The sequence below is a fragment of the Parasteatoda tepidariorum genome, chromosome 6 (assembly GCF_982258835.1).
Source record: "Parasteatoda tepidariorum strain Cologne lab strain chromosome 6, Ptep-v5.0, whole genome shotgun sequence".
NCBI classification, from domain to species: domain Eukaryota; kingdom Metazoa; phylum Arthropoda; class Arachnida; order Araneae; family Theridiidae; genus Parasteatoda; species Parasteatoda tepidariorum.
Genome location: NC_141760.1, coordinates 100,430,307 through 100,458,304, shown reverse-complemented (window position 1 = coordinate 100,458,304; position 27,998 = coordinate 100,430,307). Strand labels below are relative to the sequence as shown.

Below are 27,998 nucleotides of genomic sequence, written 5' to 3'. Positions count from 1 at the left end.
TCATACTTATTTTTGATGTATTCAAAACTATCTATTAAGTTCCGTTGATAGTAAAGGTGTCAACAGAGGAAGTTGAAAATCGGCAAGATTTCTTTTGACAAGAAATAGAACTTGAACTCTAAAAATATTCTCGAAAAGCAAAAATAACAGGTAGAAAATAGTGAACTCGATGCAGTTCCGAACTATATTTGAGTAAATTCAAAAATTTTAAAAGACGAAAAGCAATCATTGCCTACTTTAATTTCATAGTAAGATCATTGCCAAAGATCTTTGATCATTGCAGATCATTTTAATGTTTTTTTAAAAAAAGGTAAAATTTAAAAAGTAAAATTTTAATTAAAAAAAAAAGGTAAAATACGTAAATTATTGTTGAAATAAAAAATCCATCTCATTCACCCTTCATACAGCATACATAACGGGCAGTGCCGGAATACCCATTAAGCCAGACTAGGCTATGGCCTGGGGGCCCCTCAATGATTAGGGGCCCCCTTAAAATGGATTTTTTGAAACTAAATTTTAAAAAATTAAGAAAAACAATGATTTTAAAAAAATATCAATTTCAAATATATATGTTATGATTTTAAAATGTTATGATTATTTTTAAGTTCTAATTTAACAAAATAAAGTAAAATTCAATTTATTATTATTATTTTAAATATGCTTTCTTGAATGAAAAGTTATATAAATACTTTTATATTTGAATAAATAAAAAATATACGAGAAAAAAAAATTTAATCTAAGGGCCCCAAAAATTTGAATGGCCTAGGGCCCCGCGTACGCTTAATCCGGCGCTGATAATGGGCAGCTAAAAAAAATTTCTCTGAACAATAAAATTTCGAAATTTTTTTTTTAAAAATCAACTATTTATATTCGGTTCATCCCGATCACTACTTTCTCACAAAATGAAACATTATTTCAGAGATAAAATACACAATCACATCTCACACCAAAAATTCTAAACAAATAGTCGGTTTTTAAAATGCATGACCTCATGCCATTGTTGTAACGTCATCAAATTTATTCCCATTAATCCTTCTTTAATAAAAAATATTTAGAATTGGGCGCTTGCAGCTCGAGAAGAAGTGAAGTAATAATACGTAAACATGTAATTTAAATCTTATCTAGTTGGACGCAATTTAAATCAGTTTTAATTGTGTTGAACCTGATTGGCTTCTGAATCGACAAATGCCATGATTTAACTAAGATGACGTCACTTGCAGGTATCCAATTTATCGATAACTTATAATTCCACTCAACAAAAACAAAACTTTCATAATTTCGAACAAGAGCATTTAGAAAGCACTAAAATGGGTCGTCATATAACTACTATTCTAACTCATAATTTCGAATAGATCGAATAAAAATATTATCAGAATTTGTTGTAATAATTTCGAAGGTAAGTTAAACTATATTGTTACAATGTTTACAATCATGGAACTTAATTTAAGCGGGATGTTCAAACTCTTATTACAAGCTCTAATTTATTCAATAAAACATAGAGACATTGGTTTATTCATTTATTGAAAACTAAATATTCTTTTCCTTGTTTCTTTGTGTAGATTCTGTTAAACTTGGATTCCTGATAAAGAATTGAATATCCTTTATTGTGATTTGAACATCTTTATTTGGTAAACAAAGTGTTCGGATATGCTTATTTAACATTTTGTACTCTTTCAGACTATACCATTTTTTAAAGAGTAATAAATATAAGTATTTTTATTATTTTTAAGTGTGTGTAAAAAATGCTTGCTTTTAGAAAAATAAAAATTTAAGTATTTTATAAAAAAAAATCTTCTGACACATTTACATTGATTGTCATTTTGTCCACAGAGGTTTGTTACAAATAGTATAAGTATTATTCTAAGTATAAAAAATAAATGAAAATATGTTAGAGAAAATAATTTGTAATGAATAAAATCAAACTATTTCTTTAAAAAACTCATTAGCGTATCTGGAATTTGTAATTTTTTAAGTTTTCAATTCTGTGTGGGAAAAAAAATAGTATTTCGCATTCATTTCTAGTACGTTATAGTCTGAACGATTTTTTAGATTTCTATTATTTATTGAATTCATATTATCACAATAATTAGACTACTACAGATTTTCTGTAATTTCTACTGTATTACATTTTGAATTATTATTAGAATTATGGGGAACTTAATGCACAATATTAATTCATTAAGCATAATTTTAATTCATAGATTTTCAATATGATCTTGTACATTTATAAGCCATGTGTAAATCATATAATTAAATGTGTTGAGTTGGAAAACTTCCAATTTGATTATCCTTAGAACTTAAAGTAAATGATTTAAATAGTATTTTGAGATTACTCTGTATAATTATATTAGATACACAAAATTTTTAATTATTTTTTTAATGTTATTTGAGCGTGCTTATTAAAGTTTTTGCTTATTTCCACTATGAGTACCTGTTCAAGTTAAATAAAATCGCTAATTGCCTCTGTCTGTTTTTTTTTTAACTTTCCAAGTTTTTTTAATATCTGATGTAGAGTTGCACCTCCTGATAAGTTCTTGGTACTGCACAGTTGAAAAAGGGGAGGGGGAATGTAAAATCATCCAAATATTTTAGATGCAAATTCTATATGAATGTGGCAAGAAATGCATGAAACAAGTAATATTTTTTTTCTCCCTTGTTAGGAGTAATTAAAAGATTGTTTCCTTCATTACAGGATAGGGATCTAGAATTCAAGAATTTTTATGCTACTTTCTGAAATAATATAGTACTCATTTTTCACATTTATGTAAATAAAAAATCCTGGTTATGTAATATCCACCCATTAAAATTTATTCTAAATCCATTTTTGTTTAATTATTATTTTCTGTCCATTTGTTAATATTGTAGGATGAGTTTCTGGATTTAGAATTGCCCGATATGATAGAATGTGCTTATAAGGTGGGCAGATCAAAATTTATGAACTCATATTTTATTTTATTATATACACAAGCTTTAAGTAATTTTTCAAGGTTGTGGATGCATGTTCCAAGTTTTTATTTTTTAACTTTTTCATATTTTTACATGACATTTCTAGTCAAGTTCTTTTAAAAATAAATTAGATTTTTTCTTTTTAAATTAAAAATACTTGAGTAAAAATTACATGATTTTTTGAAATAGTATTTCTGATATGAAGATTGATGCGTTTTTAATACCTATATAATTTTATATTCATCACTCAAGTTGATGGTTAAAGTAATCTAAAGATTTTAGATTTCTCGAAAAGCCACTCACAGTATTTGTTTTGTATATAAACAATATATAAAGACTTTTGAATTCCAGACTTAATTTACACTTTATTTCAAAATTGTTTTTTCCCATTGCATATTTCTGTTCATGTGTTACTCAACTTTATTTTCTATCCAACACATTAAATAAATTGTTTTCTATTTAAATAAGTGCTGTTAGTAATCAATCTCTCTTTTCTTGTATGGCACCTTAAACTCAGGTATTTCTCTATCTAAAGGCATGTTAAATTGTGGGCAATATTGCATTCAAAGTACCTTTACTTTTTAAAAATGCGATTAATTTGAATCAGTGTTTAAAAATGCTTATTATTATTTTTGAAAATAAAACTAGTAGCAATATCTAATAATTTATTATCTTTTACAAGTTTTGATATAATGCATTTAAATCTGATAATCTTGTTGAGGTAGGTAGGTAATTTATTTGCATCACACTTGAGCTGCATAATGGGCTATTGCGGACGGTTGGGAAACAACCCCGAGTATGATCCGAAGACATGCTATGACAATTTTGAGTGCAATTCTTCTGCAGAGTGGATGGTTCCCCTGTTTTGGCTGCACAAAGTTGAGCATTTTACAGTAGAACAGTTTAGCGAGGACTGATACCATGCACCCTCAGCCCTATGCAGGTTGATCAAAGTGGTCACCCACCCGCTTACTGACCCCAGCCAGTGATATTTGACTTCAGTGTTCTACTGGGATCAGTCCAGTACAGGACAATAATCTTATTGGAAGTTGAGGCGAACACTGACATAGTACATATTTGTTTTGTCTTTCCCCCTCAAAAAAAAAAAAAAAAAAACTTGGACTAGCTGGTTGGAGAAAGTAGATAGTATTCATTAAAATAAGTTATTTAAAACAAAATTAATATTTTGTTTACATAATTGTATTTATATAAATAAATAAAGGGAGCTTTTGAGTGTCTTAATTTCTTAAATTTTTTTCATGGTTACAGAGGTGTGTTAAAGATGCTCTGTAATTTCTATAATAATTTTAGTTCTGAATTTAAAATTATGAAATGAACCATTTCTCAATGTTATTTAAATTTTATATATCTCTTTCTTTTTAAACTGATTACTATAACTTACCATTTCAAAGATTGGTTCCTATAATATACACATTTTTACAAAAATACTTCTCTCTTTCTTAATACCTAATTAATATTCTGTGCAACTTTTTTTTTATTTTGTGTTACTTCTTATTACCAAATAGTGTGATTTATTTTGACTCACAATAAAACTTAAATTTTTTCCTCTCGATATGAACCTTTTCATCTGCTGCTTAAATAGGTTTAATGATTTCATTCTTTTTGAAATGCTATTGCATAACTACTTAAAAAAATATAAATATATATAAAAAAAAAACTAAGTGATCAGTATTCACTTCAGAATTGATCAAGAATTATCCTGTTCCAGAGGTAATTCACAGTAAACGTAAAATATTTTTAATTTTCAAAGAAACAAAAACAAAGGTTATATAAGATTTATCTCATAAGTTATCTTAGCTTTCACAAAAAATTAGAATTCTACGCTGAACAGTTTTTTTCTGATTTAGACTAACGCTCTACTTTCACTATGTCTTTGTGCAAAACTGTAAAAGTTTTCTGCAAAAATGAGTTAGCTCCCTGTTTTATTATTAATAATTTTAAAACACCAAGAGCTAACAATCATATTCTTCTTCGCAAATCCGTTTTTATCTATTTTTCTTCGCAAAAAAAAAAAAAAAAATGCTGAAAAGGTTAGGTGTAATATAAGATGCTAGACTGGTTGACAGGAACAAGTTTTTTTTTTCTAAGTTAAAAAATAAAAGTTAGTACTGTCCAGCTATCAAAAAACCTCACAGCTAAAATTCTGAAGTTCTCTCTGCAGTTATGGAAACAGGATTAAAAGCATTTCTAATGGAAAAGAATTGAAGAAATTATACGACTTATCTTTGCAACCACCAGCATACGAGTCTGTCTGCAGAATATCTCATGATAGCTGGCAAGAACCTTCTTAATTGTTGCAAGCCTACCACTTTTATGCATCCGTTAAAATGTTGACTCAGTAGAAATATAAAGTTGATATAAAAATAACTTAAAAACAAATATTTTTAATTACAATCTATTGTCCAATACAGATACAGTCCATTAAGTTCACTAGCAAGTTGATTTATAATACTATAATTAAAAAATGTATTTTTGATGAAAATTGTTTTTACTTGTTCTTCAAAAGTAAATATTAAATGCTTGAAAATGAGGAAGTAAGCAAAATTATATACCAGCATTTTTAAACTTAGTGTACCAGTGTTGAATAAAAGAAATATTTTTTAATACATTAACCTAAAAGTTGGACTACCTACAATCTAGGATTCAAATGCATCCTTTAAATAGTCAGCGTGTTTCTTCCCCATCCTAGAGCCATAAATTTAGTTAGGAAATCTTCATTTCCTATATAACTAACCTAAGAAATTTTTATAATTGTTTTTCAAACTAATTTCTATAATATTGATTGAACACTAAAACTAAAAGATTAAAATTTCAAAACCTAGAGGTACTAATTCAAGACGTAAAAATGTGCATTAATTTAATTTTTTAAAAAGAAGTTAAAGCGTGTAAAACTTCAAAAAAGTTTTTTTTAATTACAAAAAAAAAATTTCATATTATTATACATTTGCTTTATAAACATTGTGTATAATTTGCTGCATTATGTTTTTTATCCAAATTTTGTTTCGATTACTCTGAGAAACATAAGTTGTTGATTAATGTAAAAACTGAATTCATGGTGGTTTTTGAGCTGAAAAAAGAAAGAACACTTTCAGCACCCTTTGTTAACTCTTTATTTTATTAAAACTTTTTGAAGTGATGTGAGTGTTGCCCTATGTAAAAATAAATATGCAATAGTAGATCTTTATATCTCTTAACTTTAAAGCGAGACTTTACGTTTTATAGAATTTTACGTTGTATAGATAATTTTACATATCCTTAATCTTACCTTCTAAATACCTCAATATCAACATGGAACAGATCAATCTTGAAATGCTTTGAAATAGTTCTTAATTACAAATCATTAAAAACCACAAAATTATGCACTCAAGTATTTATTAGTTGCCGAATAAATTGAAATTTTAAGAGCTTTGATAAATGGGAGCTTTGAGAATTGATAAACAAATTGAGTAATTTTGATTAGCTCAGGAAATCGTAACCTCTTAACCAAGTAAAAAAATAATAGTCATTACTCAACTACAAAAAATTTTTCACTGCAAATTTCATAGCCGAATCGGGGCTTATGGAGAATTGTGGTTTGTGAAAACTGAAGGATTGTGGTTGTATAGACCTTCTATAGTATATTTACACTTAAAGAAATAGAAATTTCTTTTCCCTGATTTATAAACTAAATTGCAACATCTTACCTTAATGTACAACAATATAAATGTGTTAACATTACTACTTATCACTTTATACGCTTAAGGTACTTTAAAGTACCTTAAGCATATGGAGGAGTTACATTGAACTTAAGGAATAAAAAATATGTGAGAAAAATTTTCGTAATTTGATAAATTGTGTCATTTAACTGTTACGCCTAAATGTATTTCAATAATAAAGTCATCTCGAATGTGTATTTTTATTTATTTTTTTTAATAAGTGAAAACAATTTTTAATGGAAGTATGGTATACTTTAAACATTTTATTATTTTATTTTGTAGTGCATTTAAATTTGTTTTTAATCTAAATTATTTTATTCATGTAACGTAACAAAAAAATTTTAAAATGCCAAATATATTTACCATACTTGGAAAATAAATAGATTTTAAATAATTTACTAAAATTTGTTATGTGAGCAAATAATATAGTTAAGAAATAACGTATCGCTTTTTCACAATTAAATTTTAAAGTATTTATAAATCAATGAATGTTGTTTATAAAATAAAGTGATGAATAATAGCAGAAAGTAATGAATATAAAATTCTATAGAAAGAGAGATTTGAATCTGTAGGAATTTTAAAAATTAAAATTTTTTGAAAAATTTACATATCATTCTAAGGTGTAGATGACTTTTCAAGTTGTTATTGGTGGGGTTATAGGCCAAAATTATTTTTAAAACACGTAGTTATTATACTCTTTTTTATATATATATATATATTGTTTGAAAAGTTGAAATAGCTATGTTACCAAACGTCAATGTGTAGTTAATGTAATAATTACTCACCAGACTTGGCTTGGCATTTCGCTATAATTGTAAAGAATAAAATGCTGAGGACGCTGTTAGGGAAGCTGAAACACACTGTCATTTCTTAAACAGTAAATAAACATATGAATTGTCTAAAATTTTCAAAATTTCCGAAATTTATTTCTTTGATCTAGCCTATAAGAGAACGGAAAACATGCGATGTTTGTCCATTTATGCATCATTTTGTGGAGAAATAATTGAATACTAAGACATAGACGTCATATTCTTGTAACAACATACTCAAAATGCAGTGAATATAGTTTTACAAATGAATTAATACGATAATTCATTTTTTGTTATGGTCTGTATTTCAACGCCATTAGCGCAGTAGTCGAAAGGATGGATTTATTCTGTTAATAAGAAAAGTATTCAATCATGATCTAATAATTGTTAACAATCGAAACAATTTAATAACATCCGCTGGTACCTAAACACGAAAAATTTCGTTATGAAGTAATTATGAAGCTATCTAAACATGCATCCAACTCAATCCATCTGTACACAAATTCCTAGATTGCTTGCAAACATGCTGTTCCATCAATTGTTGCGCGTGTTCAACAAAAACGTTATGTTTATTCTTATGGATTAAAACACCTAAATTATTTCTTGAATATAAGTTATTAGAAATTAAAAAGCTTAATTGTTTCTCCTTTTTTGATTCGTACATATTGCAAAGGGGGGATGAGCGGTAAAAATAACAGCCTGTGTTAATCTGTCTTTTCATGATATGTTTGTGTATTTCAAGCTGTCAAAGTGAGATTCGATTTATCTGTGCGGCGCTAGAATTGTTATGGATGGTTTTTAATAGTGATGTTTCGTGCAGCGATGGATGTTTAAAATTCTTGAAGATTAATCTAAACCTAAATTGAATCCTAATAATTTTATTTTGTTATAATCGGAGTGCATTGTTTTAAAAAAAAAACTATTCTCGTATTGGATTTTAATTGATTACATTGCATCAGAATTTAAGAAAAACCAACAACATTGATCGTGTCTGGTATGTAAATAAGACGTTTGCTTTAATTATTCGATGCACTGTTGTGCCTTTTTAACTGTTGGTCTTTAGATTACTGCTTATAATTAATCCACCTGTTAAACGAGTTCATATTTTGTTTGCACTTTGATTGTTGATGCAATTTTAAATTAACGGAATCTCTTGCTTTCTTTGAAACAATTTCCTTATTTATTCGCCAATAATTTTCAATAGATAACATACAGATTAGATTTTGCTAGATACATTCGGATTAGAAAATCTAATATCTATCTTTTAAATATTCATTATCTCTGACTATTAATACATTAGGGAAAATTATCCTCATACATATTAATGAAATAAAAATGTGTCTGTGACATAATAGTGAAATAAAAAATTTGTTTTTTAGACAAAAAATAAATTTCCAGTTATCTATATAAAAGAATAACTTTCTTCATTTTTAAAATATGTAATTTTGGTTTTGCAATTCATATTTTTATTTTGATTCTTTAATTTCTTAGCATTGTCATACTAATATATTCATAATATTATAATATACTTTAATTATCTTGTTTATATTTTAGCATTTTGCTAATATTAGTTGAACAGTACTTACAAGTTGTATCTGGATTGCCTTTACAAAATAATATTTTCCTGATCAATAAAAATATACATTTTTTTTTCTGTAATTAAAATGCTTCTGGGAAATTAGTCTTGTTAACAATTTTTGTGATTTTAAGAAACTTACCAAGAAAAATAATATAAATTTGCTAAATTCAAAAATTATGATAATGCTGTGGGCAAGATGGATCTATTTTCTTAAATTATAATCTAATAATTACAGTGGCATGCATCTTCCTAGTACCAACTTTGACTTGAAGTATTGGCCAACAGAATATATTTCCTATTAAGATAGATAATATTAATAATAATTTTAAAAACAAAATCTGTTAGTTTCCATCATAGTGTTACATAGTTTTATTGTATTTCAATTTTTCACTTGTGCTACAAAAAAAAATTTCAAACTTGAATCCATCATAACATTATTTATTCCCTTGTATACAAACGTATTTAAATTAGGTAATACCTGCATGCAAGATGGTGTGAATTTTTTCAGATTGTTTGAATCTTGCCCAATATTTATTTTATTATTATTAGAAAAGCGTGTAACGATGTTCTTTTTTTTTCTTCCCTTCTCCCATTTAACACGTAAAGAAAAGGTTGTATTTTAATAGTGATTTAATAAATTATAAACCAGATTTTTAGCTATTTGGATTAATTTTTGTCAAATCATAGGTGTGATTAAATATGTTAGCCATGTTCTTGTTTAGGCTTGTAGGTGAGCAAATGAGACTTAGCTCTGATATTTTTGGGAATTGGTATTTTTGATCTTCTGCTTAGGTTTTTGGCATGGATACAATAATATTATTTGTTCATGATCAAATATAAATTATTATTGCTTGTAGTAGTATTTCTTCCATATAAGGAAATGAAATTTTATTTATGATGTATTATTTTATTATACACCTTTCGAGCCATAACTTGAGTATCGTATAATACATATGGGCAAGCTCTGGCAACAATATTTGGTATAACAATAAATCCATAGAACCGTTTTATTTTAAATTTCTACTGCCACAAAACTGATCAAAAATAAATCTAAATTAATACTTAATGTATAGCTAACTATTTAACATTAATTGAATTATCATTTAAGACTACCTAACAAAATGAATCTAAATAAATACTTCACCTATAACCAGGGTTTGAAAAAACCCGGGGATTTTTGAAAAAACCCAACCCGCCTGGGTTTTATTGAAAAAACCCGGGGAAAATTGGGTTTTATTTGAAAAAACCCGGGGAAAATTGGGTTTTTTCATTTAGTGCTCATAAATTTCACTGTGAAAACTGCCATCACACCCCCTTATTGCACTTGTCTTTGAAAGTTTGCAGTTACTTGCTCTATCATTAAATCATAATTATTATTAATCATTTTAATTATTAAATCATAACTACAGACACTTAAAAACATACATTTATTATTTTATTAATATATGCATGCATTTTAAATAAATTACTAAGCTAATTAGCTCAATATATATGTTAATTTATTAATAAAAATTAGTAATTAATGATTGCTTTGCTAGTTTTAGTAAAAAAAATAAAAAATTCTTTTACTAATTGACAATGTTTTTTAATAGAACGTGTAAAGCCCATCGAAAGAAATTATTGCCTTTTTAGAATAATAATGCCCTTTTTTTAAACTTTTGCACCCTGCCCTTTTTTCTGCCTAGAATGAGCTCTGAAAAGCACCAAGTGGGTTTTTTCAAAGTGGGCCCACTTGGGGAACCCTGGTTATATGTATTTTATATTAAGTTTAAAGAACGCATTATCACTATCTATTTGAATCTTCTTTATTGTTAAGTGCATTACATTTCATAATTTTTTAAAATAGGAATTATAAAATATAAATGCAGTAATATAAAAGGAACAAGTTTATTAATCTTTTTGTTTTCACACACATTTATTTACTATATTAAACATATGGATATTATCTATTATAAAATTATAATCTGTAAATATTTATAATCAGTAAAAACTAAAATTTCATCTGACTTGAGTTAAATAAAAGAACTGAAATAAATATTTAATGGTCTTACATGTTTTTATAATAAGGTTAATAGAAAGTGAAATTAAAACTATGTATAATTATAAAGAGTATCAGTTACTTGTCCCATTTGTTTTCAAATAATTAACCCTAGGAAAATGATTTCATTTTTAGATAAATAATTTTGAAAAGTTCTCTTATAAAAAGTTTTAGCTTTTTTTTTTTTTTTTTTTTTTTAAAGCCAGAAAATAAAACTGTTTAAATTTGTTAATGTATCACTTGGTAAAAAAAGAAAAAAATTGTTTTTTTTTTTTTCAATTTTTTTAAACATATGAATTAAAAATAATAACCTGTTTATAAATATATAAAGCATGCAACTATATTTGAAAAATTGATATTTTCAGAGTATATTATTTAAATTTTTATTTGATTTAATATCATTAAAATATTACTTTTTGAAAAAACCCACTTTAAGTTTTCAATAGTAGGTACCTACTATAAAATTATATGAAGATTCAAGTTTTTTTTACTTTACTAATATTAAAAACTTAATCATATAAATCATGCAACTCAATTTGACAAATTTATGCTGCACTATAAATTATATAAAAGTAAATGCAAAACAATAAGTTTTAGTAAAAAAAAAATATTTTTTTTTGAAAAAACCCACTTATCGTTCCAAGTGGGTTTTTTCAAGGTGGGCCCGCCCAATAAAACCCGGGCGGGTTTTTTCAAAGTGGGCCCACTTGGCGAACCCTGCCTATAACTAATTATTTATCTCTATTTAAATGGTTACTTAGTGTAACCCTGGGTGTTTCCTGGTCAAAAAACAGAAACATTCAATTTTTACAAAATCTAATAAACTTGTAGAGTTACCAATTTTGGCAATGGAGTAATATATACATTGTGATTTCTTTCTAATAAAATATTTATTTCTATATTTAGTCATGGACATGTAACTTAAGTAATTATAATTGATAGCATAGAAGAAGACTGGGACCAAGAATTACTTTGGAAAGTTGTTCCTCAGAACTTTCCCCAGGTGACGCGACCTAACAATATGAGTATAAAATACGTAACATAACTAATTATTTAACACTACTGAAATTATCACTTAAGACAACCTAACAAAATGAATAATTATAAAGGACTTTAGTGTTGCCAATTTAGACAGAGAATTACCTTCGTTTTTCGTGCCATGTAAGAGAAATATATAGATATTTCTGAGATAGTGTTGTAATAACTACGGTGGTTGTAATGCAGCCCCTTTTTATCAAAAAAGTGAGGGAGGAAGAAACATTACCACAACAGTCTGTATTGGGTCAGGGGTGTCACAGAGACTAAGGTTCCACAATTTTCTGACATGGTGGTAGCAACATGGTTGGCATTGCACACCGACCGCTTTTACTTTGCAGGCTAACTGATACCCATCAAGCTGTCTGCTTCAAATTGCTATTGGGAATAGAACCTGAGTACTTCACAGTTACATCTCAGTGCCCATAAATACTTTTGCATGCACCATTTAAAAAGCCAACTGTATCAGTTGAAACTTTGGAATTTTCTAAGTAGAGTTTCAAAAATCTGGCAAATATAAAAATGGTATGTGAACTAATGAATCTTCATGGTATTCAATTGGAAAATTCAATTAAAATATAAAAATTTGTATTGAAAATCCTATGCATCATGCATATCACTTGTAAAATATGTATCATTAAACTATCATCACAGAACAGGTAAAACCTTATGTAAATAAATTAAACCGAAATTTTTTTTCTTCCATTTGTGATTTTTTTATGTATTTTTTAGTCCCTTCATTATAACTGAGAAAATTTTTTTGAGATTCGTGTAAAGTCTAATTGTAACTTTCTAAATTAATAATTTTTTGAATAATTCATGCAATTTAATTATGTAGAAAAATAATCTCTGTTAATGTGGTGCGATTTTAATTTTGTTTGGGATTGTCATATCAGTATAATTCAAATTATCTTCAGTAAATTAAATATATATATCTATGAATTTGTATCTACCATTTACCCATTTATGCCTGAAGTGCCCATTTTTTCAATGCTTTTTTGTAGATCAATATTAAATGTCATGAAATCTCCTGCAAGACTGATAGAAGAAATCTCTCCTTAAAATCTACAACTTTTTCTGTTACAATTTTGGGATCCTAGCCAAAATGTTACTGAGTTATCAAAATCTAAAATTATGATATGTTCTACGAAAGAAAATAACAAATTGCTTGTAATTTTTTAAATATTTGTTGAATGTTGAATGCATAACTAATAATTTATTAAACTTACACTTTTCATCTGGATGTGAATCTGTGATGCATTTTTAGAGCAGTATCTAAAAATAGACGGGTCGGGTGCTGAAAGGGTTAAATGCATTCGATTAAAGGTTAAGATATTTCTTAAAATGAATATTTATACGAAATTTTCACATTTCTATGTCAAAGATTTTTTTTTTATGAAGCAAAATGGGTATTATTAAAATATTTCTGAAATATCTATGATATTAAGCACAAAATGAAAATTTTAAATGATGGAAATGTTTCGATTTTACCTCTTAAATTTTAATAAATAAAATTGTAAGAGGTTAACTTTTTTTTAATAACCACATAATTTTTTTAAAAATTTTTGTTACTTTTTTATTAATAAAACATTGAACAAAAGCGTATTAAGCGAAAACCGTTTTCTTTATTTGTCACTAATGAAGTTTCAAAAAAAAAAAAATAATAATAATAATTTTGATTGTTAGTGTAACTTAAATATCAGCTAAAAAAATTTCCATTGAATTAAATTTAAAGAAAAAAAACATTTTTTTATAAACTTTCAAAATTTTCACCATAACTTTGCCTTAAACAGGTTTTGCGTGTTGCGTTCTACGTCATTTTTTGCTAAGTCGTGAAAATTGTCCATGCCGTAAATGTGTTTATGTGTAAGTTAAAATACCCCGAATTTTAGGTTAAGAATTTCCCGTTTTATACTTTTGTCTAACAGATCAAAATCATTTTATCTCTTCAAAGTCTACGTAAATTTTCCTTTTTTTCCCCCTCAGCTTTTCCGATGGGATGGGCAAAGCACAGGACCTTCATTAATGGAAGTTTAGAAGTTCAAATTGCAAAATTTGTGAGTGGAATTGTTTCCAGCAAACTTCAACCTTTGAATCTTGTAATAATCCGATCATTTAATAACGTTATAATAAACGATTGTTTAAGAAATCATTTCTTTTTCTTAATTCTGGCGAAATCTTACAAGATGCTTCGAAAGCAAATGTTCTGGAAGCTCCGAATCTGATTTCTACAGCATTGGACTGTGTGGTCTAAACTGCATTACAAAGGGTTTAATAAAGCAGGCATCTGGGCATCCAACAGGAACATTGGCCTTTCGGAATAAATTGCATAGCTGATCTTCCGAATGTCGATGAGCGTATATCGGCTACGACAAATATCCACTTATCAATTCCTTCAATATCAGATTCAATGCCTGCTCCCGATAATATTGATGAAAATAAGTAAATATCGGAGGGTATACCCACGAGTGATCAAGAGTTTCAAAGCATAAAAATTCTGAAACTATATTTGCAAACGTAAACCTAAAGGCGATTTTGCAAAAATGTTTTTAGTTTGGAGCGGGGTATTCTTGAAACTGTATCTAAATACGAAAGGGAAAAAAAAATTAAAGATTACAAACTTTTTCTAATAGTTGTCAATGTTTGAAAAATATGCTTATATTTTTTTATCCCGATTTTACGTTTTCCTATTTTATGCGTTTTTTAACGCTAGTACAACGGAAAACGTAAAATCGGGGTTACACTGTAATTTTAAATTTGTTGCACTTTAGGTGAAAATTAAAAGGGAATAAGCAAGAGGTAATCTGATTTTTAATATTGGGCTTATTTTCTGAACGTAAAACCTGTATGTCATAATTTTTATTCTTATAAAACATTTTTGTGTTCAATCCAAGATATTAAAATACTATATCATTTACATATCTTTTTTTTTTTTTTTACTTCAGTTATACAGTATCATTTTTTTCAAACTTTCTTTAATAATATAACTAGTATGTCAGAACTAGATTTCGAAGTGGCTGAATTGCCTATTCCTGGTCCAGAGATTATTGATCTGACTATCGAGAGCTCGGAAGAAAACGAAGTTGCCAAAATAGGTTCTGATCTAGATCAATCAAATAAAACCGTCAGTGACTTGGAAGAAGGTGAGATTAAGGAGTCTAATAAAAGCTTGTGCCGCTATTTCCAACGGGGTAGATGCTGGCTAGGAGAAAATTGTTCCTTTTCCCACGTTGGAAATAATTCTTATAAAATGTTTGATACTCAAACTCAGCCGGCGATAGTTTATCAACCCATGGAACCGGGTCAACCCGTAGAAGACCTTCCTGATGCTTGGGATAAAGGTTTGAGAGAAGCAAAAAAATTGCTGCTGAATGCGAAACTTAAAAAAGAAACTGATCTTGACTTCGAGGAGAAGCAGTTATACCAAGGTTTAGATGAAATTATCAGAGATAATGAAGATTTTTATCGGCGAAAGATGGATTTCGCCGATAGGCATAGGAAACAAAAAGAAACATGCATTGATTGTTTGCGACTTAAGGATTCAGAACGTGGACGAAAGACTCTAAAAACTGCCTCTAAAGATCTGCCTAGCTCTCAAAAACCTAAAAATGTGAAATCGAAGACTAAATATAGATCAGATTCGTGTTCACCAGTTCCATCCTGTCGACGTCACTCTTCATCGTCATCTTCATTGTGTGGCAGGTGCGAAGCTTCCTGTCATGAGTTGAAGAATGATGTTGGTAAACCAAAGTCAAAATTAGAGAGAGTGTTTTTAAGAACTGTTGATGCACCAGAAGCACCAAGAAAAGAAACAACTCAACTCCGCTGTCATTCATCTTATCCCCGTAGGCGCAGCTCATCGAGACATTCTTTTTCAAGGCACTTCCTATACCGATCACATTCAAAATCTCCATCGAAGAATTACTCGAAAAAGTATCCTAGAAAAACCGTGCAACAGAAGCAAACTCGTGAACAGTCTACTTCACCAATGTCTGATAGACGCAAGAAATATGGTTCCTCCCATTCCAAAAAAGAACGTAGTTCTACTATTTCTAAATTTTTATCCCAAATTAATGATTTGGCAAGTTGTAGTAGCGATATGACTGTTTCATCCATTAGATGCACTTCTGTTTCAACTTCTCTTCTAAGCAATGAAGAAAAAGAATCTACTAGACGCTCTATATTGCCTGTGGTAGTTTCCGGAAAAAAGTCAAAAGGCGTGGAACACACAACTTATGATATTGACAAGTGGTTAGATAGTGTTCCTAAAACAACGAAAGAAAGTAAGCGTGAGTCTGAAATATCAACGAAATGTTTGGAAAAACCTGATATGGAAAAAGAGAAAAGCTTCAAGACTGTTAAAAATGGCAAAACTCTCCTTAAGTCTGATCGGAAATTATCATCGGATAGTAGCATTACCGATGAAGAACTTTCAGCTGGTGAACTGGAACTTTTAAGGTACATTCCAAATAAGAATCATAAGAAACTCAAGCAAGATAAAAAGAAAGCTGAAAATAATGTTAAATTAGCTCCAAAGACATCTGTCAAAAATCTATCCACAAATAACAATCGTGGAACGAATGAAGAAAACCACTCCTCAAAAACGAATGCAGAATATCCTCCACCAAAAATTATTTATGATTATGGGTCGGATACAGATAGTCTTATTTCGAAACTTATACATGATTATGGATCAGACAGACTAAGTTCTTCCCAGAAGAGTGTTGAATCAAATAAAGATAGTCCTAACCCGATAAGTTCTTCCCAGAAGAGTGTTGAATCAAATAGAGATAGTCCTAACCCGATAAGTTCTTCCCAGAAGAGTGTTGAATCAAATAAAGATAGTCCCAACCCGATAAGTTCTTCCCAGAAGAGTGTTGAATCAAATAGAGACAGTCCTATCCCGATAAGTTCTCCCCAGAAAAGTGTCGAATCAAATAGAGATAGTCCTGTTCCAAAAACGTCAGTAGAGCATTCTTCTCCGAAAAATGATCTTTGTCTTGAAACACTTGGAGAAAATAATTTTTCAAAAGAATCCAATAATGTAGAACAAGTAAACAATACTTTTTCAAAGAAATTGGACGACACAGCTGAAGAAAATTGCTCTTCAACGACAAAAGTTGTCGACACAGAGAAGAAAATTCCCGAACTATTTGACAGGAATAAAATGGAACAAAACAATAACTCTCCTTCGAATGTATCGGAGAAAAGGCTATCATCTGAAAGCTCAACCGAACTCTCAGACGATGAGCTTGAGTTATTGAAATATGTCTCTAATGTGTCTACCAAGATCCGAAAGAGAACGAAAAAAAATCCATCTCAATTGAGTGCTAAGAAAACTAAGCAAAAATCAAAATCCAAGAGGGATGTCAGCGAAAGTCCTAAACCCAAATCTGCAGTGCAGGAGAAAGAGGAAACTACTGAAATATCTAGAAGAGAACGGTTAATGCAGCAGCTTGAAGCTGTGGAATTAGCGATTGCTAATAAGAAACGACAGGCTAAATTAGAAGCGAAACTTAGAAAGAAAAAAAAGAAATGATTTGATGTGAATGTAACTAATTTTTCCTATTAGCTATTATTAGAGTCTATACTTTGTTGACTTAAAATTTTCCAAATTGCTTTCCCCCCCCCCCCAAAAAAAAACCTCGACTGAAAAAAAATGCAGAAAGAAAGTCATCAAAACCCAGTTTTGAGTATTATTTTGATTGCAAATGTTGGTATGCCTATTTATGTATATACAGGCAGGCCAACTGCTACAGATTTTGTTTCCACTTCACAAAGCTTATAAAAACTACAAAATCTGAATACTCATTTTTTTTAAAACAGATTTTTGAATACATGTTTTCTCAATTGTGAAAGACCCTTTATTAATTGCAATGAAGAGACAATCTATTTTGTTTTAACGAACTTAGTTAAAAAATCTAATCAAAGCCACTTTGCCGATATTTTTATAAATTCAATTTATGAATCCTTATGGTATAAATATTTTTAATATTACTCCGAAACAATCTTTGCCATTATGGGAAAGTTTCGCTTCAAGTTGACATCCATGTATACGCAATAAATTTAATTTTGCTTGTTATATTTTTTTTTACCTTGTTAACTACTGCTATTCTGTTAAAAACTGGTATGAAAGCTACAATAATTTTTATTAAAGTAATAAATATTTTCCTTGAAAACATGCTGTTGTATTTTTTTTTTTCATTTTAATATATACAGAATTCGATGAAGTACAAGAAAATTAGTCTTCTAAATATGGAGCTTCAGATCTCTCAAAATGACGTCTTAAGATAATGGGAAACTTAATATCTTTTGTCCATCTATAACTTTTAGAACACTGTGTGCACTATTTCGAAAATGATGAAATTCTTAGGTTTTCTTTTCTTTCATGGATGCATTTTTTGAACCAAATGTGAATGCGACTCCTGCAAGTGACGTAGTGTGGGTATCTCGAGCCTGATTGGACGCCTGCAGGTGACGTAGGTGAGTATCTCGAGTCTGATTGGACGCCTGCAGGTGACGTAGTGTGAGTATCTCGAGTCTGATTGGACGCCTGCAGGTGACGTAGTGTGAGTATCTCGAGCCGGATTGGTTGTTAAAACGTAGCTCTGTCTATGTTAGCAACTGTTCTTTCCATTCTATTTCAATTAACTTACTCCGTCATGTATGAATTCTCTTTAGTGATACATTCTATAATCCTTCACAAGGATTCTTACACAATGATTTCAATTCTCATGTCTTTCTTACATAACACAAATACGGGAACGAAGCCATGTAGAATATAAGCAAACTAATTATGCATTGAAGTTGCCAGGTATACAAGACAAAAATATATAAACTAATAATAAATCTGAGAAAAAATTATATTTCTACATATTAATGTGTGATACGGTGCTGTATTTAATTAACTTCACGTTAATTAGCGTTCTAACTTATGTGGAAAAACTTAGCTCAACTTTGACGCTCCATTTTCTTTATTGATTCTTTATACAGTGGACTCTGATGTCATACGTCACATGTGGACATGTTTAATCTTCTCGAAGAGTACCCAGTTGTTTTGAATTTTGTTTTCTAAAATTAATGTTAATTACATAATAGGGGGAAAATATTGTAATTTTTTTATTATATTGTATTTTGTTTAAATATGTAATATTGATATTTTTATCTAATTTTCAAATACTTTCACTACACGATTATATCGGCAAATTTCTTAATGTTTCTATATCCCTGAGACTTTTATTTTCAAGAAAGAATAGAAAATGAATAAGGATTCCTATGAAACACACTGTCGGGTAACACATGCTCTGTCATCATCAGACTTAAGGCATCTGTTCATTTCTATTATTTGACATAACGACATCTGTTCTGGAACATTTTCGCCATGATGGTGCAATATCGATTCAGCTACCGACACATAACTTAGTATTGACTGCATCTGATTTGAATGTCAAATCTCTCTCTCTCTTTTTTGCATATTTGTTACTAAAGCATGAAGTTAGAATTTTCTAATGCAGTTATTATTGATTGCATTGCAAGCAATTAAATGTTTTACGCAGCTGTTTAATAGCATTGTTTAACAAAGTTGACTCGTTAATATTTTTCAGTGATTTTTTTTGTAAGATTTTATGCAAAATTCGCATCTTGTACACACAAGAATTTATGGGTTCGTTAAGTTTTGTTAGTATTTTGCTCCAGTTCAAAAAAATGACGTCACTTGAAACGGAATATCTATTTTAATATGATAAATTTAAGCATTGTTTAACAAAGTTGACTCGGTAATATTTTTCAGTGATTTTTTTGTAAGATTTTATGCAAAATTCGCATCTTGTACACACAAGAATTTATGGGTTCGTTAAGTTTTGTTAGTATTTTGCTCCAGTTCAAAAAAATGACGTCACTTGAAACGGAATATCTATTTTAATATGATAAATTTAAGCATTGTTTAACAAAGTTTAATAGCATTGTTTAACAAAGTTTAATAGCATTGTTTAACAAAGTTGACTCGGTAATATTTTTCAGTGATTTTTTTTGTAAGATTTTATGCAAAATTCGCATCTTGTACGCACAAGAATTTATGGGTTCGTTAAGTTTTGTCAGTATTTTGCTCCAGTTCAAAAAAATGACGTCACTTGAAACGGAATATCTATTTTAATATGATAAATTTAAGCATTGTTTAACAAAGTTTAATAGCATTGTTTAACAAAGTTGACTCGGTAATATTTTTCAGTGATTTTTTTTGTAAGATTTTATGCAAAATTCGCATCTTGTACACACAAGAATTTATGGGTTCGTTAAGTTTTGTTAGTATTTTGCTCCAGTTCAAAAAAATGACGTCACTTGAAACGGAATATCTATTTTAATATGATAAATTTAAGCATTGTTTAACAAAGTTTAATAGCATTGTTTAACAAAGTTGACTCGGTAATATTTTTCAGTGATTTTTTTTGTAAGATTTTATGCAAAATTCGCATCTTGTACACACAAGAATTTATGGGTTCGTTAAGTTTTGTTAGTATTTTGCTCCAGTTCAAAAAAATGACGTCACTTGAAACGGAATATCTATTTTAATATGATAAATTTAAGCATTGTTTAACAAAGTTTAATAGCATTGTTTAACAAAGTTGACTCGGTAATATTTTTCAGTGATTTTTTTTGTAAGATTTTATGCAAAATTCGCATCTTGTACACACAAGAATTTATGGGTTCGTTAAGTTTTGTTAGTATTTTGCTCCAGTTCAAAAAAATGACGTCACTTGAAACGGAATATCTATTTTAATATGATAAATTTAAGCATTGTTTAACAAAGTTTAATAGCATTGTTTAACAAAGTTGACTCGGTAATATTTTTCAGTGATTTTTTTTGTAAGATTTTATGCAAAATTCGCATCTTGTACACACAAGAATTTATGGGTTCGTTAAGTTTTGTTAGTATTTTGCTCCAGTTCAAAAAAATGACGTCACTTGAAACGGAATATCTATTTTAATATGATAAATTTAAGCATTGTTTAACAAAGTTTAATAGCATTGTTTAACAAAGTTGACTCGGTAATATTTTTCAGTGATTTTTTTTGTAAGATTTTATGCAAAATTCGCATCTTGTACACACAAGAATTTATGGGTTCGTTAAGTTTTGTTAGTATTTTGCTCCAGTTCAAAAAAATGACGTCACTTGAAACGGAATATCTATTTTAATATGATAAATTTAAGCATTGTTTAACAAAGTTTAATAGCATTGTTTAACAAAGTTTAATAGCATTGTTTAACAAAGTTGACTCGGTAATATTTTTCAGTGATTTTTTTTGTAAGATTTTATGCAAAATTCGCATCTTGTACACACAAGATTTTATGGGTTCGTTAAGTTTTGTCAGTATTTTGCTCCAGTTCATAAAAATGACGTCACTTGAAACGGAATATCTATTTTAATATGATAAATTTAAGCATTGTTTAACAAAGTTTAATAGCATTGTTTAACAAAGTTGACTCGGTAATATTTTTCAATGATTTTTTGGAATTCAATGATTTCACCATAAACCTTATATCTATTTTAATATGATAAAATAAGTTTCTTCATCTAAATCATAGGTTCTCAACCTTTTTAACGTTGCCGCCCCCTTAAGGAGCAAAAAATATTTCAACGCCCCCCTTTATAAAATTCCTGTTATTTTAAGCATGGGGACGGAGGGATGTGTGCTGAATTATAAGAGGCAAATTTTTTAAGCATTTTTTTTACGCTTTGAATTTGTTTGGTTTTTTAAAAAAGAATAAATTAACTCGATAATTTTCTCACGGCAGGTAATCGCCGTCTATTTGTTATGATCAAAATAAATACGTTTAATGAAAAAAAATACAACTAAGAAACCTATGCTTAAAAAGAATAATTTATTCTAAATTAGATAATTAAAATAACACCCAAAATAATTTTGTTACACTAAACAGTAGTATCAACGAAACATTCAAGTAACTATGTTAGTGGGATGATTGTACTTAATGGTTCAGAACCAATTCCTTTACGCTCGGTTCAATACTTTTAGTGAGATGAAGATGCAAATACCCACGTTTGCACAATTTCGAGTCGATTTCTTCTTTTTGTGACAAGATCCGTAACAGAACTGAATCTACATTCGACAAGTTAGGAGGTAGGGAAGGCAATTAAAAATTTTTTAGCGATAGTCTACAGTCCAAGATAGAGACGACTGTTACCTTTAACACTAGATTGCCCAAGGAAGTCATTTTGACTGCTTTTTAATTTCAATTAGAAAAACAATGATAACACAATTTCTTAGAATTTTGTGACTTTTTGTACAACATATAATTTTTTTATTGTTAATATTTACAAATAACTTGTTATATAACTGAAAATAATAATAAAAATATTAAATTTAATTTTAAACAAATTTCTTTATACATTAGTTATGCTTTCTTTATTCATTAGTTATTCTATGCAGTCATTTTGACTGCTTTTGAGCAATATAGGTATTTCAGTCTTTTTAGTGTTAAGTAACAATTCTGTGAGACAATCACAATTTCAAAGTTTCATTAGTTAAAAGTTCGACCAATTCCTCGTAAATCTGAACCTCTGCTGTTTCAATACTTACAAAAGGGTTCATAAACCCATTGAGGAACTTCGAGGCATCTAAACATTCAAAGAGACATTCATTCTTCGAGGCATTCAAAACATCTTTAAAATGGTCAGAAAAGTCCATGTGCAAAGAGTCAAGGTGTTGACAATATTCTTGTGCATGTGCATCATCAGAGAGAATTTTGCCTGTATGACTGAACTCATTCCAACCAAAATTCTGCTACAACAAAATCAGTTTTTTTAGAAAGGCGAAAATAACTTATTTTGTAGGGATCGAATTGAGCTCGTCGCCTTGAAGTTGTAAATTAATGCCATTAAATTTTACAGATAAATCAGCCAAAGTCTTTCTTAAATTCTAGCAATCTGTCTCTTAGAGCTACATTTCTGTTTTCGAGGAACTCAAGCACAGAGTCGAAAAGATTCCGGAACTCAAGCACAGAGTCGAAAAGATTCCAATACCTATTGAGACAGAAGCTTTTGAAAAGTCAGTGAATCTCGGTGTATACAAGCAATTGAATTCTTCATCGTTTTTTCTTACACAGTAGTCTAAATAATCGATCTTAGGGAGCATTACTGTGAATTTTGTTCACAGCAGATACGGCATATTGCAATGATTGATGCAAACGGTCACTGAGATTTTTTCTTACTAAATACTGTCTGTGAATCACGCAGTGAACAGCTAAAATATCTGGTACCTCCCTTTCCAAAAGGGCTATAAACTCACGATGTCGACCCACCATTGCAGGAGCCTATCAGTGGCAATGGACATAATATTCGCAAGAGGAATGTTTTTCTCTTTAAAATAATCTTTGACAGTACTAAAAATAGATTTACCTTTGATATCTACAATCACGCTTCCTGCAGAAAGCATATCTTGAATAATTTTCCCTTCCTTTACAAACCGGACCTATGCCTACAGTAAAGCCTGCATTACCTGGCAAGGTAAATTCATCAACTTGAAGGGAAAATTCGTTGGATATCAAAAGTTTGCTTAAAGAAATTTCAACGTCTTCACCCATCTCATCATTTCGTCGCCTCACTGAATCTTATGGAATAGTTTTTTATTACATTGGATGATGTAAAACTGTTTCTAAAACTTCCTTGACAACCGGCAGTATCAACTCTGCTCTGATGGTTTGAGCTTTCCCAGATTTAGCAATAAATTTTGATAGATTATAAGAAGCGATCAAATTATTGTCGCATTTTTGTGATGACGTTACTAGTAACCCTGAGACCGAAGGTGCCTTCAGAAACGTGAAAAAAGACGTTCGTCAAAAATGACAAATCTATATCTAGTTTTTTTGCAAATGCTCTTGCTAACGGTAGGATTTCCTTACGTCATTAGATAAAACTTTATTACAAAGTAGACACATAGGTAATTGAGAGTTCAACAGTAATTGAACAAACCCCAACTTCAAGTACGTGACACTGTATTGATGACACTTCTTTTTGTCAACCGACATTGTTGGTGTCAGCAAAATACAAACGATGAAAGAAAATCAACCATTTCTCAAAATTAATAAATAATTTATGATACTATAAAGAACTAATTCGCGTACGTACCTGGCCAAATAAACTATGAGATCTAATCGAAACTGGGGAAAAAACCCGCAAGAAAGCTAACGAAAACCATTATAAGAAACACGGGTCCAATCAAACATTCATACTGAAAGCGCATGTACAGTCAGCGTATTGACAAAACATACCGTAGATTGTAAAAGGGTTGGCGAAAATTCTAGCGGTGTTGAAGGAGCGTCTCGCAAATCGCCAAACAGCTGTGTGCTTATGTTTTTGTTTTGTTTTTGGTATCAAGTATCTATCATTCACCAAGTTACATATGGGTGTGACATTTCAGAGTTTCAAATAAGCTGATCTTAATTAGATTCTACTGCATTAAATGAAATATAAAGCGTATTTTTTTGTTATAGCTCCGACATAATCGTTTGTATTTGTTAACATAATTGAGTTTCTTAGCGTTTTTTAGAAGGTCGTAATAAAACTAAGATAAAAAAATTATATATTATTACCACCATAGCCCCTTCTGTATTTTATAACTTTCATTAAATACATTTCGTGTAGTGAACTTCTTTACCTAGTCATCCACAAATTAATATTAATAATTTCATAATAACCTCTAATCCTTAATAATGAAATGATTATTACAATAAAGTTTGTTTACTTAAAAGATTAAAAAAAATTTATTGATCAGCAGGGACTTTGTTACTAATTCTATATTCATTAATTAAACTTAATGGTTCTGCTCGATAACCATTTACAATTTTTTTTAAATTTTATTTAATTTTCAGTTATTATGGAATTCCTTAAATATTTTTTCGACGTAGAGATTATTTAGCAATAATGCGAAAAGCTGAAATTTATAAATGTATAATATTTATAAATGTTTAAAAGAATTTTTAGCAGCTATTTTGTACTAATTATTTTTGTTGAAATGTTCATTATACACAGTTTTGTAAAAATAATTTTATAAAAAAAATGCATTTTGCTCCGGAAAAAAAATTACTTGAATTTGTCAATAGAAATTCCCTAATTGTTGCAGCAAGAACTTTTAAATTTCTAATCAAACTTTCCTTTATTATAATTTTGTGCAAATAATTATTATTATTAATAATATAGATGACTATTAAAAGGAATTAATTGAAAATGTTCAATTTTAATAAATTAACTGTTTTCGCAATCAGATTAATAACTTTTTTCATAATTTACAAATGGAAAAAAAGTTGACAGTTTAAAAGTGAAAAGAAAAATAAAGTTGTGATTAAATTTATAAAGTAAGCATAACTTGAAGGAGGTTGAAGTAAGGGCATTGAAATCAAAATTTCAAAAGAAAAAAAAATCACGTTTTAGTGTACAGTGAGCAATAAACGAAAAATCTAAAACTAACTTTTGATCTAATGATCAGATGTTTACGTTCTAGGACTCAAAATTTAGATTTAGAATTTCCTTAATTCCCTACCACCATTGTAGATATTTACTTTTCACCTAACTTGTAAAATTATAAAGTTTAGAATTCCTTACAAAATCACTCAGGCGAAGTGATTGTGTTTTATTTAAATATTATTTAGAAAGAATTTTTCTAAAAGTATTTCTTTTAAAGTTTTTATCAAACTTTTGCTTTTTATTTATCTATAGTTATTGAAAGTTAAGTTGATGTTTTTTAAGTTGAAATGAATGCCGCCATGCTCTGCATATTTCAAATATTATTTCTAAAGAGATGTATAACTTAACATTAAACACCCAGGACCTTACAATTGTAAATCAAACAATCACTACATTTATTTATTAAAAAACAATCTTATGACCTGATAATAAATTGATCTAAATCTTAAATGTGAGTTTTATAACATATAATTTATTTAAACTCAGCACATACATCTAACCTCTGTTGACGCCAATGTCTCAATTTTAAAATATAGTTTTTCTTTTATAAATTTTCTGATATTTTCATATGAAGGATAGTATTAAGTTCGAGAATTAAAAATTTGTGCCCAAAAAAGTTGTTAAAAATTATAACTATTATTAATATTTGACTACAGAAAGTTTTTAATTGAAGGTTGAAATTTTTTTTAATTATGTTATTTTTTTTAATTATGCTATTTTTTAATTATGTTATTTTTTAATTATGTTATTTTTTAATAATATTTTTAATTACCAAACTCATATAACAGTATTTAGGAATCAATAAATTTATGTTACGTATGATAGTTGCAGAATAACCTGCAAACAATATATGTAAATAAAATATATTTTTAAAATTGTGCATTTTCTATTACATAATTGCATTTATTATTCTTATATTGAAAAGGTATCAAGTTATCTATGACCTCCATAATGAATGAAGTATTTACCGACTTTTATATATATTAAGGAATTGAATCAATTTTTCAAGTTTAAGATCTCATCTCATTGCAAAAAAAAAGTTATTTAATAAAATTATGCAAAAAAAAGTAATTTAATATATATTTTTTTTATAAGGAATGCTTCTAGTAATGAAACAAACTCTTTCAAACTTTATTTTAAAAATATTGATTATTTCGTTTACAAAAAACTATTACTTTAAAGCGTGATAACATTTTTGAATACTTAATTTTTTTTCTAGTAAATAATATGTCTTTGTTAATTTCTAAAAAAGGAATCTTTATAAAAAAGCTTACATTATTCTTTTATAGAGAATATTGATTTAATAGAAAATATCACTAAAATAAAACAGGTTATGTTTTCTTACAATAAAAGTTAAATAGAATTAATTCTTCAAAATAGCGTTTCAATAAAACATAGCATTAAAATGTTATGTTATTTTTTGTGATTGGTTCAGTAGTAGTAAATTATTTTTATTTCTTCGCAAACACAATTCTTGTAAAAAAATTGAATCTGTTATATCAAAAAACTAGATCGTTTTATAAAATATAAATTATAGCGTTTAATAAAATATGAATACAGTGTATTTGTAAAGTGATCCTGATAATAAAAAGGTTATTTTCTTTTTTAATTCTCTTTTAAAAAGAATTAATGAGTTATTTTTATTCATTATGGCTAGACGAGGAGGAGAAAAAGAATATCGAATTACACTGTTTAGGTTAATGTAATTTCGTTCTCCCACCACATTTACGCGTAATCCATCGCCAATTCCACCTGCAATCGCCGCGTTTACAATCTACGGTATGTTTTGTCAATACGCGTACAGTCAGCAAAAAAAAAAAAGATATCACCCTGAATAACTTTCGTTCTAATGATCGGATTTTCACGAACTAAGTGTTAATCTTAATGGTTCTTGGGGGTGACCTCAAATATGCTAATTAATTAGTGCTAACTATTAATTAAGTTACGAAATCAGACACAAAAACGTACTTTCTCTGAATAAACATATATTTTTTCTTACATATTTGGATTCTTAACCTTCAAAATATAGGGGGTAGCCGCAATCTGGGAAATATGGTCCCCATAGTTTGGTCAGGAGAGCGATCCAAAGTTCGTACCCCTTAATGTTAATTTCACTTTTTACGTTTTTAGTCATATTTTAAAAACTAATAAAGCAATTCAAGGAAAATTTCACCCAGTCATAAAACTCATTTACCCAAAGATAATTTCATGAAAAATATAATTTTTAATAATTGTTAATTATTTTTTATTATTTAATTAAATTAGGGATGAAAATTTTTTGAATTATAAGGTATGAATTTTTTTATACCATATTAATCTACATATTTTTCAATTGAAAAATCTAAAGTTTCAACTGTTTTTATTTATTAGAAGCTGAGAAAAATTAAAATTAATTATT

General features: G+C 28.5%; 3 protein-coding genes across 5 annotated transcripts in view; 2 read left to right on the top strand and 1 right to left on the bottom strand.

The window, feature by feature from the left end:
- LOC107455245 (disintegrin and metalloproteinase domain-containing protein 10) overlaps positions 1 to 8,007 on the bottom strand; it is a 90,587-nt gene extending 82,580 nt beyond the window's left edge. Inside the window, exon 1 of the mRNA XM_043049301.3 lies at positions 7,448 to 8,007. Within this exon, the coding sequence (XP_042905235.2) occupies positions 7,448 to 7,529 (82 nt within the window). The 5' untranslated portion in view covers positions 7,530 to 8,007. The remainder of the gene's footprint in view (positions 1 to 7,447) is intronic.
- On the top strand, positions 1,114 to 18,302 carry LOC107455247 (uncharacterized). Of its 2 annotated transcripts, none has more exons than XM_087166283.1 (3): positions 1,114 to 1,220; positions 1,560 to 1,594; positions 15,111 to 18,302. In XM_087166283.1, exon 3 carries the CDS (start codon positions 15,116 to 15,118, stop codon positions 17,660 to 17,662), a length of 2,547 nt encoding a protein of 848 aa, XP_087022409.1. In that variant the 5' UTR covers positions 1,114 to 1,220; positions 1,560 to 1,594; positions 15,111 to 15,115; the 3' UTR covers positions 17,663 to 18,302. The 2 variants fall into 2 exon arrangements, with proteins under 2 accessions (XP_087022409.1, XP_087022408.1); XM_087166282.1 differs by lacking the exon at positions 1,114 to 1,220 and adding an exon at positions 1,258 to 1,396.
- LOC107455244 (uncharacterized) overlaps positions 8,173 to 27,998 on the top strand; it is a 138,626-nt gene continuing 118,800 nt past the window's right edge. Inside the window, exon 1 of one of the 2 annotated variants that reach the window (XM_087166280.1) lies at positions 8,173 to 8,465. The gene's annotated coding sequence lies outside the window, so the exon portion shown is untranslated. The remainder of the gene's footprint in view (positions 8,466 to 27,998) is intronic. The other variant, XM_087166281.1, reaches the window with a different exon arrangement.

Excerpts from the sequence above, each read along its gene's own strand:
- LOC107455247 (XM_087166283.1), top strand. The coding sequence starts at position 15,116 with ATGTCAGAACTAGATTTCGAAGTGGCTGAATTGCCTATTCCTGGTCCA.